Source organism: Dreissena polymorpha, chromosome 3 (assembly GCF_020536995.1).
Source record: "Dreissena polymorpha isolate Duluth1 chromosome 3, UMN_Dpol_1.0, whole genome shotgun sequence".
Lineage (NCBI taxonomy): Eukaryota > Metazoa > Mollusca > Bivalvia > Myida > Dreissenidae > Dreissena > Dreissena polymorpha.
Window position 1 is genome coordinate 31,744,842 of NC_068357.1, and position 17,035 is coordinate 31,761,876.

Here is a 17,035-nt window from a genome sequence, read left to right on the forward strand (position 1 = left end):
AAATTAAAACGCCTTGTAAAAATATATTAAAGGCACGAAAAGTATTTCATGAGTGACGCTATATTTTAATACAGAATGTTAGATTATCCGATTGTAAATAATCGTCGTTATTATAAACGGTATTGTTACAAAATATCTACAGTGTGTTAAACACTCTTGTACAATTATACTAATATTGAGTGGAGCTTTTCTTTTCAGCTATGTATACATTAGAAATATCATTTGTACGTAAATGTATTCAAAGGTAAGATGATGAAATAATAATACAAATTAAAAAGACAAAAAGTCACTTGCTATTGCATAGCAAGGACACATCTCGGCTCTGATTGCATTGTCCGTTGTTTACATACAGACATTTATCAAGAGAAGTTTCAGAACCAGAACAATGCAGTTGATCAATGTGCACAGGGCCGGATCCTTCGTCATATCTTACGTCAGTAAAGTACAAAGCCGCTCTGTAACTAAAAGTGTTAAAGAGCGCTAATACATTTGATCATTAATCAATTATACAATTTCTGGACCTCGGGTGGTGTTTTTGTAATATAAAGACCACACGATAAATGAATGAACCATATCACACGAGAGGCGGAGACCCATAACTTTATATTAATGCAGTTCAGCGATAAAAGAAAACGTTTTGGTAAGATTTTACACCGGTATGTAATTAAACAATTATCAATAATTTAGAGACTGTATTTAATTATAAATACCAATCTCTCTCAACCTCTCTCCTCCCTCTCTCCACCCCCCCTCTCTCTCTCTCTCTCCCTCTTTCTCTCTCTAACTCTCTCTTTAACTCTCTCTCTAAATCTTTCTCTTTCTCTCTCTCTCACTCTCTCTCTCTACCTATCACTCTCTCTCTCTCTCTCTCTCTCTCTCTCTCTCTCTCTCTCTCTCTCTTTCACTCCCATCTCTGTCTCTCTCTCTTTCCCCTCGTTCTCTCTCACTCTCTCTCTCTTTCTCTCTCACTCTCAGTCTCTCAACCACTCTCTATCTCTCTCTTTCTCTCCCTCTCTCTCTAATTCCTAGCGATCCATACATTAAGTTATAAACTTTAAATTGAACTGTTTTATCATACCTTGAGTTTAATGATTTACATATTACATCAGCATCGGCGTAGTCAAAATAGATGTCACATATTTTTCCATAAACTCCTCCCAAAGCAATTTCCACACGGCCTACGTTAGAACTAGGCCCGTCAACAAGGCGAACATCCGTTATATTCAGGCGTGGGTCTGTAATACAAAGAGTAGACACATTTGTATCTCTTGTTATTAGATTTACATTTCCGTTTACAACTAGTAAAAAATATTTTGATAAAACAATCCTGATATTTGATATGATAGGAAAACTGTTACATACAAATGACTGTAAATAACTGATTGAAGCAAATTAGATATTAATGCTAAATGAGAACTAACTGGTAAGGCAAATTGCATTTTGCGACGACCACTGTCTGTCCTTGCAAAAGAATGTGCTGGCGTTTAAAATTGATTTACCAACGTCACAAATCAGTGTTGCTATTGTTCTGTTAGAGTTGTATGTCAGCGAACCACCCGATACAGTCAAGACGGGACATTCTGCAAGTATATGTTTTGTTAATGTACGATGGTCGGGGTTTGCGTAAAAACAACTATTTGAAAAACACAAAATCCGATAAACAGTGCTTGCGATATCCTCATTTAATGTTCAGTAAGATTGATTTGGTAAGCAAAACACATTAATCAAAACACGACATCCAATGACAACATCTACGTCTGCATCAATTAACTAGCTACATTAATTGAAAATATCATATGTTAAATATTCATGACTTGGTAAATAAGGATTTAAAAGTAATGGAATTAAAAAAACATGTGTTTACATTAAACATAACATATTTGAGAGGAGAAAGAGTGTCACAATTAAGGAGGAACAACATCTTATACATGTTTAAGAAATATTAAAACCAAGATATCGCCAGCAGATCCGGTTTTTATTTATTATTGCAGAAAAAAAAGCAAATTTGAGGACAAGTGATATTATAAACATCGCACTAATTTGCAAATAGCAAAAAGTAATATGCCGTCGGAATATCGGATTGCTATTATGCAATTACATGTTAGAATGTCACGTTTCAAAACATGACAATATAAGTAGCATGTAAACGTAACATACCAAAGCTACGAGTATTGATAAAAAGATCTGAAAACTAAAATCCTGAGCAGGTTTGAACTCATGAATATAAAAACAAACAGACTGCGCTGTTTAACGGTATTTGTGTAAATACCGCCTTTTTATAAGCGCACTTTGATGTCAACGAGACTCTTAACCCGATTCGGTATTGAACAATACAGTGCGTTTGTAATTTGGTTTTAGCGATAATAAAATGGATGCATAATAAGGTCAATGCCATTACGATAGATCGAAACTGCAACAATTAAAAATCACGAACATTTTATTACAAATAATAAATCATGTTTTATGATTTTATGACATATTATTTTGAATGTGTAGGAACTCTTGTATTGTCGTTAGTATTTGATATCACGTAGCTGTTATAATACATGAATGGTTTTATTTTTGTACGTCTGCTTATTCCATCTCGATCGTTTATATAGCTGTCTTTTCCGTAAATGTACCTATCAACATTTAAATAAATGCAAGAATGTTTTATATCCCCATGTATGTTGTTTACAAACAACGAATTTGATTTAAATGTTTTGATGTCATAGTCACATGGTAAAAATGACACATAACACTAACGCTCGTGTTCTCTTCGCATTTCTTTGATAAAATTGTTTTCAGTTTATGTTATTTTCTGTATGCCCACCAACATCGTACCTTAGGTTGGCCGTTTAGATAATTTGGTGATTAAACATTATTCCAGTTATTTAGCATTTTGAATGAAAATGTACGATAATTTTACAAATATTACAACAAAACGGATAATCGTGAGTTAAAATCCATTTAAAAGCTATTTTTACGAATGCGTTGCAGATAAAATACAAACATTTTGCACTATTGATGAGAACATAATCCAAAACCTCAGCTTAACTTCTTCAATAAATAAAGCCCAGTAATAAGATAAAGCAGTGAATTGACAAGAAGAATGTTATGTTAACATATGTCATAAAACAAACGACAGAAACTGGTAATAAAGCGATATAAGAAAAAGTGATGATATAGTTACTTTTCAAACAGACAGATGCTGTAAAAACCGCAGAGATTAAATTAATTATAAACAATAAGCGCATTTATTGGTTTTATATAGGTTACATAAAGCGGCAGATAGAGCATAACTTTTCAAACATATACATGTTTTAACGTCTTATAACATACAAAGATATGTATATTGATGTGGTCAGCTTTATTGTTACGTGTACAGTTCGTGGTGAATGCGTCGAACATCTAGCTAAATTCCATATGACGGTGACGTAATGTGATCGATGTTCTTTTACTCTTTTTAAAAAACAATTCTCGTACCTGAACATGTCACTAATGTGTCCTCGGTATGATGACAATTGTGCTTGGTTACATAGTAGCAATCATTGATATGAGAACTTTCGGAACCACATGCCATGTCATCAACAAAGATCGGGCCAGTTCCCTCGAGGTATGATGTATTGAATCCCACGGCATAACTTAAGTGAAATATAGCATTTTATAAAAATTTTAAATTAAAACTTGTCACAACTTGTTCAATGAATGCTATTGAATAAATATACATACATGTACTATAATAAACCAAGCATTGTGTACTTTTTTTTCGTTTTAATGAAATGTACAAATTTACGTTTTATAAAATAAAGTTTGATAATGTGTTAATATCTTCCCATAGCCATACACCTACGGAAAGCCCAACATTTTGCAAATAACAAGTGCTTCTTCAATTCCAAAACCATCATCGCATACTGTGCCCCAAGTGTCAAACACTTTTATTTCAACTCGTCCGTCATTGTTGCTACTTCCATTTACGAGTCTTATTTCCTGAATGACAAGTGGTCTACCTGAAAAAATATTTTTCAATACAAGTTATTAAAAATACAAAATACAGTAAATATATTTACTAACATTGGAAAACATAACACAGTATGTTAGTAAATGGTATTCAATATATGAAATGATTCTTGCTTTTACCTTTTACACTAGTTCTATTTGTAAAATATATTTGTATTGTTACACATATTAAGAATATGTTCAAACTTAACTAAACTCCGGCTCAAAAGTTACATTTGTATCACACTTGACATGACTGAACCTTCAACAGCTGTTATGCGATGGAATTACAAAATAATAAAGTATATATGTGAAGTAAAACACTAGGAAATAAGTTTATTTTTACCTTCACAGTGAACAACAGCATCCGAATAAGCATCTATGCAATTTTCTGAAGACCGATACAAACACGCACTCACGTCCTTTTCATATCCTGAGCAAAGCAAATTGGAAATATGTACATTGCCCGATCTTCTTTCGAGGACAGCACTTGAACTGTTACTGTAGATTATATTAATAAATCATGACTATGTATATCTTTAACATTTGTTTAATACAACACATGGGTTCACTTTGACAAAATGGTCAACAGCTAGAATAACACTTACATAACCGGTAAGTTGTCTACAAAAAAACCTTACACAGCGATTTCTGCTCAGTAGTAGTAGCACGCACATGCCTTGCGTTACCATCACAATGAAGGACAACCTTATCTACATTCTATAAACTCTTTAACCGCCCGCGAATCGCACATAGATAAGCCTTCCTACCGACAACAGTCAGGTAAATCTTATCATTCCAGACTGAAAAAGTCAACAACTGCTTAAGAAGTGTTCGTTTGGTCTCTTTTACTAATGATGCATTTGTTCGGACCTAAAAAACTGTTTTTCCCATAATTGTCCATATTTTTTTAAGGATAATTGATATTGTAGAACTTAACCAACGCTAAGAGCATGATTGAACTAACTGACAATTGGGAGAGTCCTTAAGAATGGACATAAGTAAACATAAATTCGACGAACTCGAAGCTTCCAAGTAAGTCAGCAGCCCATACATGAAATCTCGGTTATTTCGATCAGCGTCATAATAATATTGTTGGTGAGACCGACACAAAATGTCTCGCAGCTGCAACAGTTACCAACTAACCACATCTTAAGAAATAGGAGAGAACTTGAAAATAAACTGTGAACGTAGAATGACTTATTTCAACGAAGAAAACATGTGCCCTGTGGTCAAATGATTGAAATATTTGACAACGGGTGAGGACAAATGGATAGTTTCAAAACATGTTTCAACAAACTTAAGTGTACATAACAAGGGATATAACACCTCTCGACTTCAACTTTTTAATACAAACTGTCTTGTTTAATGAGTTAACGTGATTGAAGTGAATACAATCAATACAACTTTGTAACAGAAACATGCGAGCCATATACTTGTTTTTTTATATTTTCATCTAAAACTCAAAGAGAAAAAAGCATAAGGCATATTTCAAATAATTCAGACACGGTTATCGCGTTAATCGTTTAATAAGGGGAAGATTCTACTCTTTCTATCCCCGATGAATTATATTAATTGTATCTGTCATCGACCGAAAACGTGCTTAGGAAAGAGGGCGAGAAGGGAAATTAAGCCATGGGTCACGACCGAAACCATAGACGTAGGTGACAAAATATGGGCTGGGGCATGAGAAGGACAACAGCCTGAACTCTAGGGCAAATTACTAGAAAGCGAACATGGAGTTGAGAAAGCAGAAAGCAGAAAAAAAGCGTTCAACCGCGTGTGGCATGATGGACAATCGCATGTTAGGAGAGGATTCAACATTGAAGCAGGGCTAGTGCAAGTCATCCAAGAACTCAACGGAAACGCCAGCAGCATAGTTCTTCTTAATGCATAGTAGGTTAACTTATGCAGGAAATCAGTGCGCGTCCGTCAGGGATGTGTGTTCTTTTTCGTCCTGTTTAACATTTTCCTAGAGAAGGTAATGCATGTGACACTCCGAAACCACAACATCTCCGTCGGTTGAAGACACTTCTCCAATTTGAGATTCGCAGATGGCATTGACCTCATGCGTTGCACAAGATCACACCAACAGACTTTATGAAACAGCAGGTGCATACGGGAATGAGTCAGCAAGAACAATTCGAAAAGCACCACCAACACCAGGGCATAACCGTAAACGTCGACAAGCTTAAAGATGTGACCAGCTTCAAGTACTTGGGCGCAACCTGTTTAAGAAAGGTACCAGTACCGCTGAGGGCCATGGCGACCGCAGCGATAGTCAGTCTTAGCAAGTTGTGGACAAGCAGTTCCATTGCTTCCATACCAAGTCCAGGTTATACGAGTCCCTCGTAGTCTCCATTCTACTCTACGGCTGCAACGTGTACGCTTGAACGCTACTTACGGACCCAGAACGCAGAATACAGGGATTTGAACATAAAAGTCTCAGAAGGCTGCTCCGCATCTCCTATACGGTGCATTAGAAAAATGGGTACGTCCGAAACATGACTGCAACACTTGGTGGCCCATAAGAGCACCTACTGGCGACCGCCACACGACGAAAGATGGCTTTTATTAGACTCGTCATCAGGTACGACTCTCTGTGCAAAAATTATCTCAGGGCTCGCTAAAGGGAGGTTTACGTCGAGGCCGTCCTAAGAAAAGGTAGAGGGAAAATCTAAAGAGTAGACATCTTTTTCCAATAATGAATTACTCTCAGCAGCTCACACATATCTGACTGGCGGAGGTTTTTTGTATCATCGATCCTCATTTCCTCCAAACGGAAGACCATTGAAAGAAGTGATGATAATGATGATGATGATGATGATGATGATGATGATATTGATGATGATGATGATGCTTCCTCTGCTGCTGATGACGATGATGATGACGATGACGATGATGATAATGATGATGATGATGATGATGATCATGATGATCATGATGATGATGATGATGATTGTGATGATGATGATAATAATGATGATGATGATGATGATGATGATGATGATGATGATGATGATGGGGGTGATATTGATGATGATGATTATAATGATGATGATGATGATGATGATAATAATGATGATGATGATAACGACGACGACAACGATGACGGTGACGGTGGCGATGCCGGTAACCATGACGACGATGATGATTATGATGATGATGAAGATGACAATGAAGATAATGATGATGGTGAAGGTGGTGATATTGCAGCTGCTGCTGCTGATGATAATGATGACGACTACGACGACGACGACGATGACGATGATGATGATGATGATGACGATGATGATGATGATGATGATGATGATGATAGTGATGATGATATGGAGGAGGAGAACGAGGAGGAGGAGGAGAGGAAGGGGGTTGATGATGTTGTTGTTGATGATGATGATGATGATGATGATGATGATGATGATGATGATGATGATGATGATGATGATGATGATGATGATGATGATGATAATGATGATGATGATGATGATGATGATGATGATGATGATGATGATGATGATGATGATGATGATGATGATGATGATGATGATGATGATGATAATGATGATGATGACGATGACGACGATGACGATGATGATGATGATGACGATGATGTTGATGACGATAACATTTCCTAGTTTAATAGCATTAGGCGTGGGCGTTTTTTTTCAAAATATAAAATTATAAATGTAATTATTTTTTTTAATGCTTTCAACTCATTCTTTAAGCACATACACGCCAAGATAAATTAACATTTTGAATTTTAATATCACCTAGCAGTTATCATTCTGCATACTACAGTTTCTTCTTCCGCTCCAAACAACATCTTGTCACAAATGGTTCCCCATACGTCGTTGATTTTCAATTCCACCGAACCCTTATATAGAAATAATTGGCTCTGGATAACTAGGTGTATGTCTTGGATTACCACAGGTCTGCCTGTTAAAAAATCATAGATTCGCATAAAACGTTAGGACGTTTATCAAATATATGTATGTTTTAAAAAGTTTATTTTAAAATTGCTCAATAGTGTGTCTTAAAATCGCGTACCGGTAATCTACATCTAAATGCAAAAGATTTAGGTTAAGTGATAATATGCCAACCTCCAAAATACTGCAAAACATTGCACTTTGCAGACATCGTTAAATAGGCTTCATACCGACACACATACAAAACATATAAGTAAAATGATAAAGACGTTTGAACAATATTCTTAATGAATGTTTTCATGCGATATGATCACTTTACTCTTAATATATCGAGTAAGTTCTTTTCATTCGCACCATCTATAAATTAAAGTGTGCATACGTCAGCATGAAGTTATTTCAATGACTGATATTTGGAAATGAATTTCTAAACATACGCGACATGGTGTAGTGAGAAAAACGTCATTTGTTCATTAGAACTCATGTCATTAAAATGTATTAAAAATGGTTCTATATGAATAATGTGATCTATGGACATGACCATTCTTGACTCCGGTGGAAAGATTTGAAAACCCTATAGACGACCACAATATCATGCTTCATTGCGAAATATTTAACCTCGGATCCTTGCGGTTTACGGGAAGATTTTGGCCGTTATTTACTATATTAGTTCGCATGGTTTTGACCTCTGGAGCACGATTGGATCAAATTTTGTACATAACCTTTATCTGATGTTCAAAAGTACATATCAGCTTTGACCTCAGGAGCATGTTTTGAATATTCTTTGTATATTACCTTTATTTACCGTTTTATACTAATCAAATCCGTTGGACTCGTTAAACAGAAACATAGATTTTTAGGTTATTTGTTTATACAACTCAATAGCACCATGTGACCCAGGGGTGGGGCAAATTTAATCAAGATTCGAACAAGCTTAGCAGAAGGCCACTTAACGAGGTTTGAAAGAAAATTGTGTATAGTAATTTTCTGAATATACGTCTTTTTAAATATTTCGTCCCCTGGTGCGTGGAAAGTTTGGACTCTATGATCATTATTTAAACAATCTTCACAGAGGAACACTATATATGACTACAAACCAACTAGTACGTATTGCTGTTTCAGAGGAGACGTTTAAAGTTATTAATTATATCCGTCTATATAATTAAGGTTACCCCTGGGGCGTTTTCATTTAAATCCAATTCATATTATTTAAAAAAATCTCTTTTTACAATTATACAAAACAAATATTAAAACTCTTAGCTGCGCGTTTTCAGAAAAAAAATATTTTTTTAAGTTGCAAATATACAGCTTAATTTTCAGCTCAAGTTACAACATTCTGAATGAGACAAGAATTGTTTGAACAACGTTGAAAGAGGGTGGTCCAAGTAATATTCGTGAGAAGTTTCGTGAAAATCTACTATGCGGTTTAAGGTAACATGTTGTTTGAAGTTATTGTTGACAAAACTCGACTGACGACGGGCGACGACGAATGCCGGATATCCACCAAACCAATAGCTCACTATGAGCACTTTGTGCTCATGTAAGCTAAACATTAACTTACACTCTTCGGTGTAACTCCAAGATCCATTGTTTTCGCAGGTGTATTGAACATATGTCAACCTGTTATTATGACATCGAACTGTTAACTTTTTGGTGGTGTGATTATATATCTCCATAACTCCAGATAAGTTTACGCGACCACATTCTGAAATGCAATACATATAATTATTAGGTTGCGCTACATTTTATTAACTTATTGCATCAGTGAGTATTCATTTCCAACGTTTCTCATTTACGCTTACCAAATACAAAATCTACTTTTTTTACAAATATTGTACGTATTTAATGGTGAAACAGGGAAATAACCTCGCTAGTATTTGAAATAAAAATTCGAATGAGTATAGTTTGTATTTAATCAGTTAATTCTGTTTTTTACACGTTTTATTTATGTCGCATTATTTCGAACTTCTTCCATAGGTACAAATTAGTCAATGTTTGCACACGCCGGATATGAATAAGTAATTATTATGTGATAGTACCGTGACATATGTGAGTACGATGACAGAGAAATGACAGTGGCATGTTTTTACTTATTTTGCTCAAATGATTTAGATATGTCGTACCCACGATTAACCAACCCTTGTTCATTCGACTAATTTAATTTAATTTCAGTACATCGCTGTAACGGTTTAGTACACATGTAAATCGTAGGAACTAATAATAAGTCGTACTAACAAAGTTATAATTAAATCAGCAAGCAAGAAGCTTGAAAACCACTTAAAGCGTCTCTGTTCGATTTATTTCATAGGAAGTTATTTAACCTCAATTTTATCAGCATGTGCAAAATATGTCTTAAACAAATTATATATTGAATGCATAACTATAACGTCTTACTTATTTCGTTCCCACTAATTAGCTGTGCTTAGAGTGAGTTTCTCTCTATCAACTGAGTTACTAAGTCGTTCCCACAATTTTTTAATTCTTTTAAAAGAACAAAAAGACGTTTTTTTCATAATACGTATTTTATTTAAATTAAAAACAACAACAGCATGGCTGATTTCGATTTAATGGAAAAACTGTCTACAATTAAATCACGACTTTAACACTGTACATGTAGAATATTAAGCATATAGGCAGGGGGGGGGGCATCCGTATACCGGAGCTTCCTGATTTTTAGCGAGGTTAGTTGCAACTGACTTCCGAAATGGCGTCGTTTTTGTTGATTTTCGCTAAAGAGTAACGTTTATTTTCACTCGGTAGGCCATTGTTCATTTCAGTGTTTGACTTTTTTCAAGATTGTTGACGTTGGAATAAAAAATATCGAAGGGAAACCGTTCATAAATGTTTTTGTTTTCTTACGTGACCTTCGAGTAATTTGATATACTACAATCATTTTATTTTATAATTCATAGGATTTGCGCATGGGTATTGTAAAATATAACACAAAACACGATTATTTTGTTTTCCCGATGCGGTTTTATCTCTTAAATTTTATTTAGGAGAAATATATTCGTTAAACTCCCTTTTTAAAAGCACATTTTGGGAACTTACTTTCAAATGACAAACAACTTTTCCAAATCTTAATAGATTTGACACGAATTACGTACCCGTCTTTCATACAGTTTATGTGTGTTCTTCAATCTTATAGATGTTTAGAAAGTTATGTGCTGCAATATAAGTGTTCTCATAATTAATTTAAAAACTATAGCATTATATTAATGCTGTACGAAAAAACTGCCGACCAACTTCATCACTTCATCTTTTTTCAAATGGTTGGGTTGTGGAGTGGCTGATATACCAGCTTATCAATGTTTATCAGCTCCTTTCAGTAATATTTTAATTAACTTCGTGTGTTTCATGACATGTCGACCTTATTGTGATGAACTTGTGCTTAACCATTAATTTGACCGTCTTTTCATATGATGCACGTCTCAGCGGCGGTACACAGTTCATACTTTAATTGCAGTATATATAATTAGGAATTTAAAAATAGGAGACAACTGAGATAGCATTCCCCATTTATGGATAACACATGAACAAAACAATTAACATGTACAGATGATGTTTGTAGTTTTTTTCATAAAGTATTCATTGGCAAATCTGATATATAATTGCTACAAATTATACTTAATTACACTTTCCTTTCCGTATATGTCATGATGCTATTTTATTACGTTTCTCATATTAACATTAATCATTATCTGCGTTACGTAATTTCTTCCCTTGATGTTTCTGCAAGCATTTACAAGTGTACTCAGCACTTACATGCATGATAAGAAGTAATTTTTGGTCGGAATGAAAGTGTTATGAATTTTACACATTCACATTACTTCAGAATAGCAGGTAGTGTTCGGAACAAACAAAATAACCTAACACGGTGAACCAATAATTTATTTCCTCAATGCAAAAAGCTTAAATAATATGTTTTTACGTAAGTTTATAAGGGAAAGAATAAGTTTATAATGAACACTTCTACTAAAGTCATATCGCATAAAGCATGTGCACAACTTTTCTATCCAATACAAGTTCACTGTTCGCGAGCATGATATATTCACCCACAGCAGAACTTGTTTAAAATTATGTGGTCCAAAATGTGTCACATCGAAGTTGCAAAAATGTATCAATATCGTTGTGGCAAAACGCATTAAATGTCATTAGTTTTAATCATCAGAAAATATTTAAGTTTGCAATTTAAAAATCTATCTACTGATAAGCACTTTGTAAGCTCGCGGTAGGTATATCACATCACTTCAGATATTCAATCATGGTAGTATTTGCATCCCATCAACCTTGTTATAGTATCGAACAGGCTTTACCTTTTTTAATTACACGTAATTGCACTTGTATGGAAATGTTTTGAATGTTTAACAGGCGTGGTACTAAGACGTGATCTTTTTTGTTTAATGAGTGGGTTTCCATGTTCGTATCGCTTCCTCGAGCGGTACACACTTTGGTACGTTTTATTTGTTAATCTAGGTATCCTCAACGTCTTTACATATTGTCGATACCAGCGCATTTAAATATTATTTTTGATAAGAGAAAATGATATTCGAACATCCAAAATCCCGTTGGTCAAGTTTTGAAACAACGAATTTGTGGACGGTTTTCCTTCAATAACGTATTTTATTCCGACAAACACGATATTAAAACAAACATACTAGGGTAGCACAAACACCGTAGAGCCAAAATGGCGCATTCAGTGAACTAAATATTAATATGAAGTTGCTTACCGACTGAAAATAACTTCTACAACTTTGCGAAAATCAAGAAAGGACGCCACTTTGGAAGTCAGTTCCAACTAACCACACCTAAACCTAGTCAGCTCCCGTATACGTATGCATTCCCTTCCCCCGAGAAGGCAAAGTTATAAAGAGTTTTTTTTATCAGTGCTAAATCAATTCTTAGCTGGCATTCCTAGTACGTTACATTTATTATGATATAAGTAAATTATATAATATTTAACTTTGTATCGATTTGGAGGTAAATCAATGCAATGTGTGTTACTTAAAAAAAGATCATGTGTATACATATATGACGTAAGTCATAGTTATGTATTCTTACTGGTCATACACGCGAGCACTATGAAGTATATGATTGTAAAGTGGGAAACCAAATTTTTCTGGTATTTTTGTTTTCTCGTTAATTGTTTAAATTGACTAAATAAATAAAAATAAGATTTCAGTCTTGGAACGGGTGAGATCGATGACGAGTAGGTAACGCGAGTTGTGTATCGTGTTATTTCTTAAGATTTTACCCATATATATATATATATATATATATATATATATATATATATATATATATATATACATATATATATATATTATAGTTCAGAAATCTAGGGCTTAAGTGAATACATGACACTTGAGAGAGTACATTTAAGTTTCTGTAAAAAAAATATTATTTGTGAAAATTCAATATAATTTTGTGCATGGAGAACTTGGTAGAACATCCTTAATTGTGAGACGTGCAGTAAACGTAATAAGGTATTGGCTTAACGTTACCCATTTAGAATACCATAAATATGTTAAGTGCATATATTAACATCTGTGTAACAGTTTGATAAGCAACCAAATACGCACACATGGACTAAAAGCTGTTTGTAACTTGTTGCAGTCATTGAGATTACATTATGCATGGATAAACCAAGGAGTATGTGATGATAAGTGCTTTTTATCTCTTGTTAAATCTAGATTGAATTATGCTTTTATATAGTTTCGTTTATCCATTAAGAAACTATTTATAGAAAAAGAACATGCGCATAGAAACAAACCTTAGCAAACAATAAAAAAGGCCAATATTATGGGAAATGGTGTACATGATACTGATTACTACATGGTGCTTAGTCTCGCCAGTAATTTGGCACAACATTACCGATTTTAATGTAGTTTTTGTTTTATTGTCCAAAAATACACATTAAACTGTAGAATGACGTATTAAAATGTATGTTTTTCAATCATTTCACTAAAACTTTTTAGATGTTTTCATTAACAGGGCCGATACTATGGATACGCATGGTACTAGATCTATCCAGGGCGCAAGACTCCTTGTGTAGTCGAAGTGCATCGAAGCTCCTGCACTTAATGGGAAATAATAAGAACAAGAGATACTTTATGGATATATATATATATATATATTATATAATCAAAATCGGATACATGATTATTTGTAAGATTCTCTTTCTTATATTTAAAAATTTATATTTGAAAAAAAAGAAGAAAACAAGCCATGTTATCATTTACTTTGTGGCGCATTTAAAGTGGCAGGTAACACCAACATGCTCATATTTTACGTTTACTGATCAACGTTCAAAACCGAAAACCAATCCGTAAATTACAAATTTACATGTGTACTATACATCTATACTAAATCAAAAAAAATGATGGATCGTATTTATGTATAGAACATTTGAAAAAAACTTGTGCGAGGTCAGAATACGACTTATACAATGTTTAATATCACCAAGCTTATTACATGCAGTTTTATTTTATTTGTTAGTGTTATTTAAAAATCAAAGATCAAAATATGAATTTTGATATTTTAATATTTCCTTGATAAATTATTGTTAATTATATAACATCTGCATACATTTGTCGGAATTCGTAAAATGTTAAAATGTTTTGATGGCAAAACATTTTACCGGCATTAAAATATAGATTTACGACGTCAATCCCCTCCAATATTTTAAGTACTGTTAAATTGAACAAAGTCACAATAAAGTGTAAACAAAACGTAATTTGAGATAATGCATTATCCTTTGTCATATATATATTTGGTTTTATATGCTTATTAACTAACTGTTCACGCATGTTGTTTTAATTATTGCGTTTTTTTAATTATTTCAATGGTGCATCTAGTGGCATACATTTTTATTTAATCTTAAAGGAACATGTTTAAAATAAAATAATTAAGATTCCGAATGGTTAATGTTTGACTACACAACACTAGAGTGTATGGAAGTGTAGAAGTATTTTCATTTAAATTAGTTGCATTAAAAAATATCAATTTTACTTGTTTATACATTCCGATCAGCATCTAAAGTAGTGTTGGTTTGGATATTGTTTGAATGATTTTTATCTAGTTTGGATTGTATTGTATGCATATAAAAAAGTGAATTTATCAATATAAATAAGAAAGTTCATTTTAATGCCGAGTAACTTTTTCAACAGCATACGTAAATATTACTTCAAATAATACTTTATTTTTTATACCAACATGTTCGCAGCAACGTTAGGGAAATATCTTTGTGAGTAATTAAAATAAGAAAGATTTATAAGGTTTAAATAAAGTGCTTAATTCAAAGATAATGGCTGTAAAAAGTTCGAAAGTATAATTTAATTTGGTAGTATGTAATAAGTATTTAATATTAAACCATATTTTCTATGACAATGAAATCCTTTTGAAATCCCAAGCTACTGGTATAAAAGTTAATGACTGATTTTAAACTGTAGTATTGCGTTTGATATAAGTATTATAATTGTATGCTGTTGGCATGTAAGTACTTTAATATTATTTTTTTATTTGTTATATTTGGAAAAGTAGTCTTACCTGTACACAATAGTGTGACAGCTCCTTTTTCGAAGCTAATGAGGGAGTTTGGAGTTGTGTAGGTGCAGTTGTTTATGTGACTTGCTTGACCGGAGCATCGTAAATCGCGTATCATAGGATAGCGTTCACTGTATTGATAGTCAACGTTGAACAAAGAGGCACTGGAAGACAAAAACTTGATTATGCATTTAGTGTTAGTCTTTTCGCAGTTGAGGTTTGTTTTATTGATACTGTTGTTGTCAAACCAGAAGTTAATGTTTGAGTTCTAAGATCTATGGAAGCAAAACTAAATATATATGAATTCAATATACATTTATAAAAACTGCCTTACTTCAATCCTATCATTTTGCAAAGGACTTGTGCATCTTCAAAATCAAATTTATTTGGACAGATTGTGCCAATTCTTTCTTCAACACGCAGTTCTACTCGTCCATCGAATGCGCTTGATCCGCCGACCAGTTGAACTGAGCTGATATTCAGAGGAAATCCTACAAAATAGCTTGAACGATATGCTTATGTACATGCACGATATAGTATCCAATCTAAGATACAAATGTTCCTTTTTACTTAAGCCTTAGCTCTTCGTGTCATGAATCAATATCCAAAAAGACATTCACAAATATAATTATGTAAATACATCGTGTTTCGTACATGGAAATATTATTCACGTGTAGAAATACCAAATTGCATTTGAGCGACCAAAAACCGATACCTTCACAAGCAACGCCTAATTGATAAGTACATAAGTAGACAGTAGTGTAGTTGCAAGAGTTCACATGATCGGCATTCGAAAAACATGCTACGTGACCGATAAACCCGCTAGTGGTGTTTTGTCTCCACGAGGTACTAGCTGTAACATATCTGAAACAGAATGTGATCAGTTTTATTCTTCCAACAATTCCTCTGGATACATACCAACTATTTATGTGTAAGTTTATAAGGTTATACAACTACTTCAACATACTTCTTCGGTATCATGTATGTACTTTGTTTCACCAAAGAACTATACATCAGTAAAACATGAGTGAATTAAAATATTAATATGGTTTTGTTAACCACAGCTTCAAATAAGCTATGTTCTGTACAGTAAAACCGTGCGTTATAATCATAGTATTAATTATGATGTGCTATACTTCATGAGTGCAATCCAGCTATTTCTCTGGAACAATTGTTGTTGTTTTTTTAATCCAGTGAGTCATCATTTCAATTAAACGTTGGATTAATATAAAGAAGTGAACCTCCAGCTGCTGAAGCAGTATTGCATTCTCATTATATACAATAAGTTGGTCCTTTATTTAAGGCAAATGACCGATTGCCAAAACAGTACGAAACAGCACAATACGAAACAACATACGCACATGGAAGAATAAAGCTGTAGTCATTGGTCAATGCAAAGCATTAGGGGATATATATATAAATAAAATAAAACATCATAGCATTGGAACTCATATTAACCACAATGATAGGAAGGAGACCAGAGCAATATAGTTACATTTGTTTGAGGAACGATAAAATGAAATTGCGAACAAATGTCAACCATATCCCTTCTTTTTAGAAAAAGATTTAAGAATATAGCATCATATAGT

General features: G+C 33.6%; 1 protein-coding gene across 1 annotated transcript; it reads right to left on the minus strand.

Annotated features, from left to right (window-relative positions):
* Window positions 1–286: 286 nt before the first annotated feature.
* LOC127872134 (scavenger receptor cysteine-rich type 1 protein M130-like) lies at window positions 287–15,980 on the minus strand. The gene is made up of 10 exons (XM_052415460.1): window positions 15,781–15,980; window positions 15,450–15,610; window positions 9,463–9,606; window positions 7,749–7,914; window positions 4,325–4,479; window positions 3,833–3,989; window positions 3,466–3,623; window positions 1,422–1,580; window positions 1,079–1,235; window positions 287–461 (listed from the first exon to the last, which is right to left on the minus strand). Exons 1-10 carry the CDS (start codon window positions 15,792–15,794, stop codon window positions 287–289), a joined length of 1,446 nt encoding a protein of 481 aa, XP_052271420.1. The 5' UTR covers window positions 15,795–15,980.
* Between the last annotated feature and the right edge of the window lie 1,055 nt (window positions 15,981–17,035).

Excerpts from the sequence above, each read along its gene's own strand:
- LOC127872134 (XM_052415460.1), bottom strand. Across the intron at positions 9,607-15,449 it reads TGTCACACTATTGTGTACAG|AATGTGGTCGCGTAAACTTA; the intron begins GTAAGACTACTT and ends ATTGCATTTCAG. Across the intron at positions 3,624-3,832 it reads TGCAAAATGTTGGGCTTTCC|TTATGCCGTGGGATTCAATA; the intron begins GTAGGTGTATGG and ends ATTTCACTTAAG.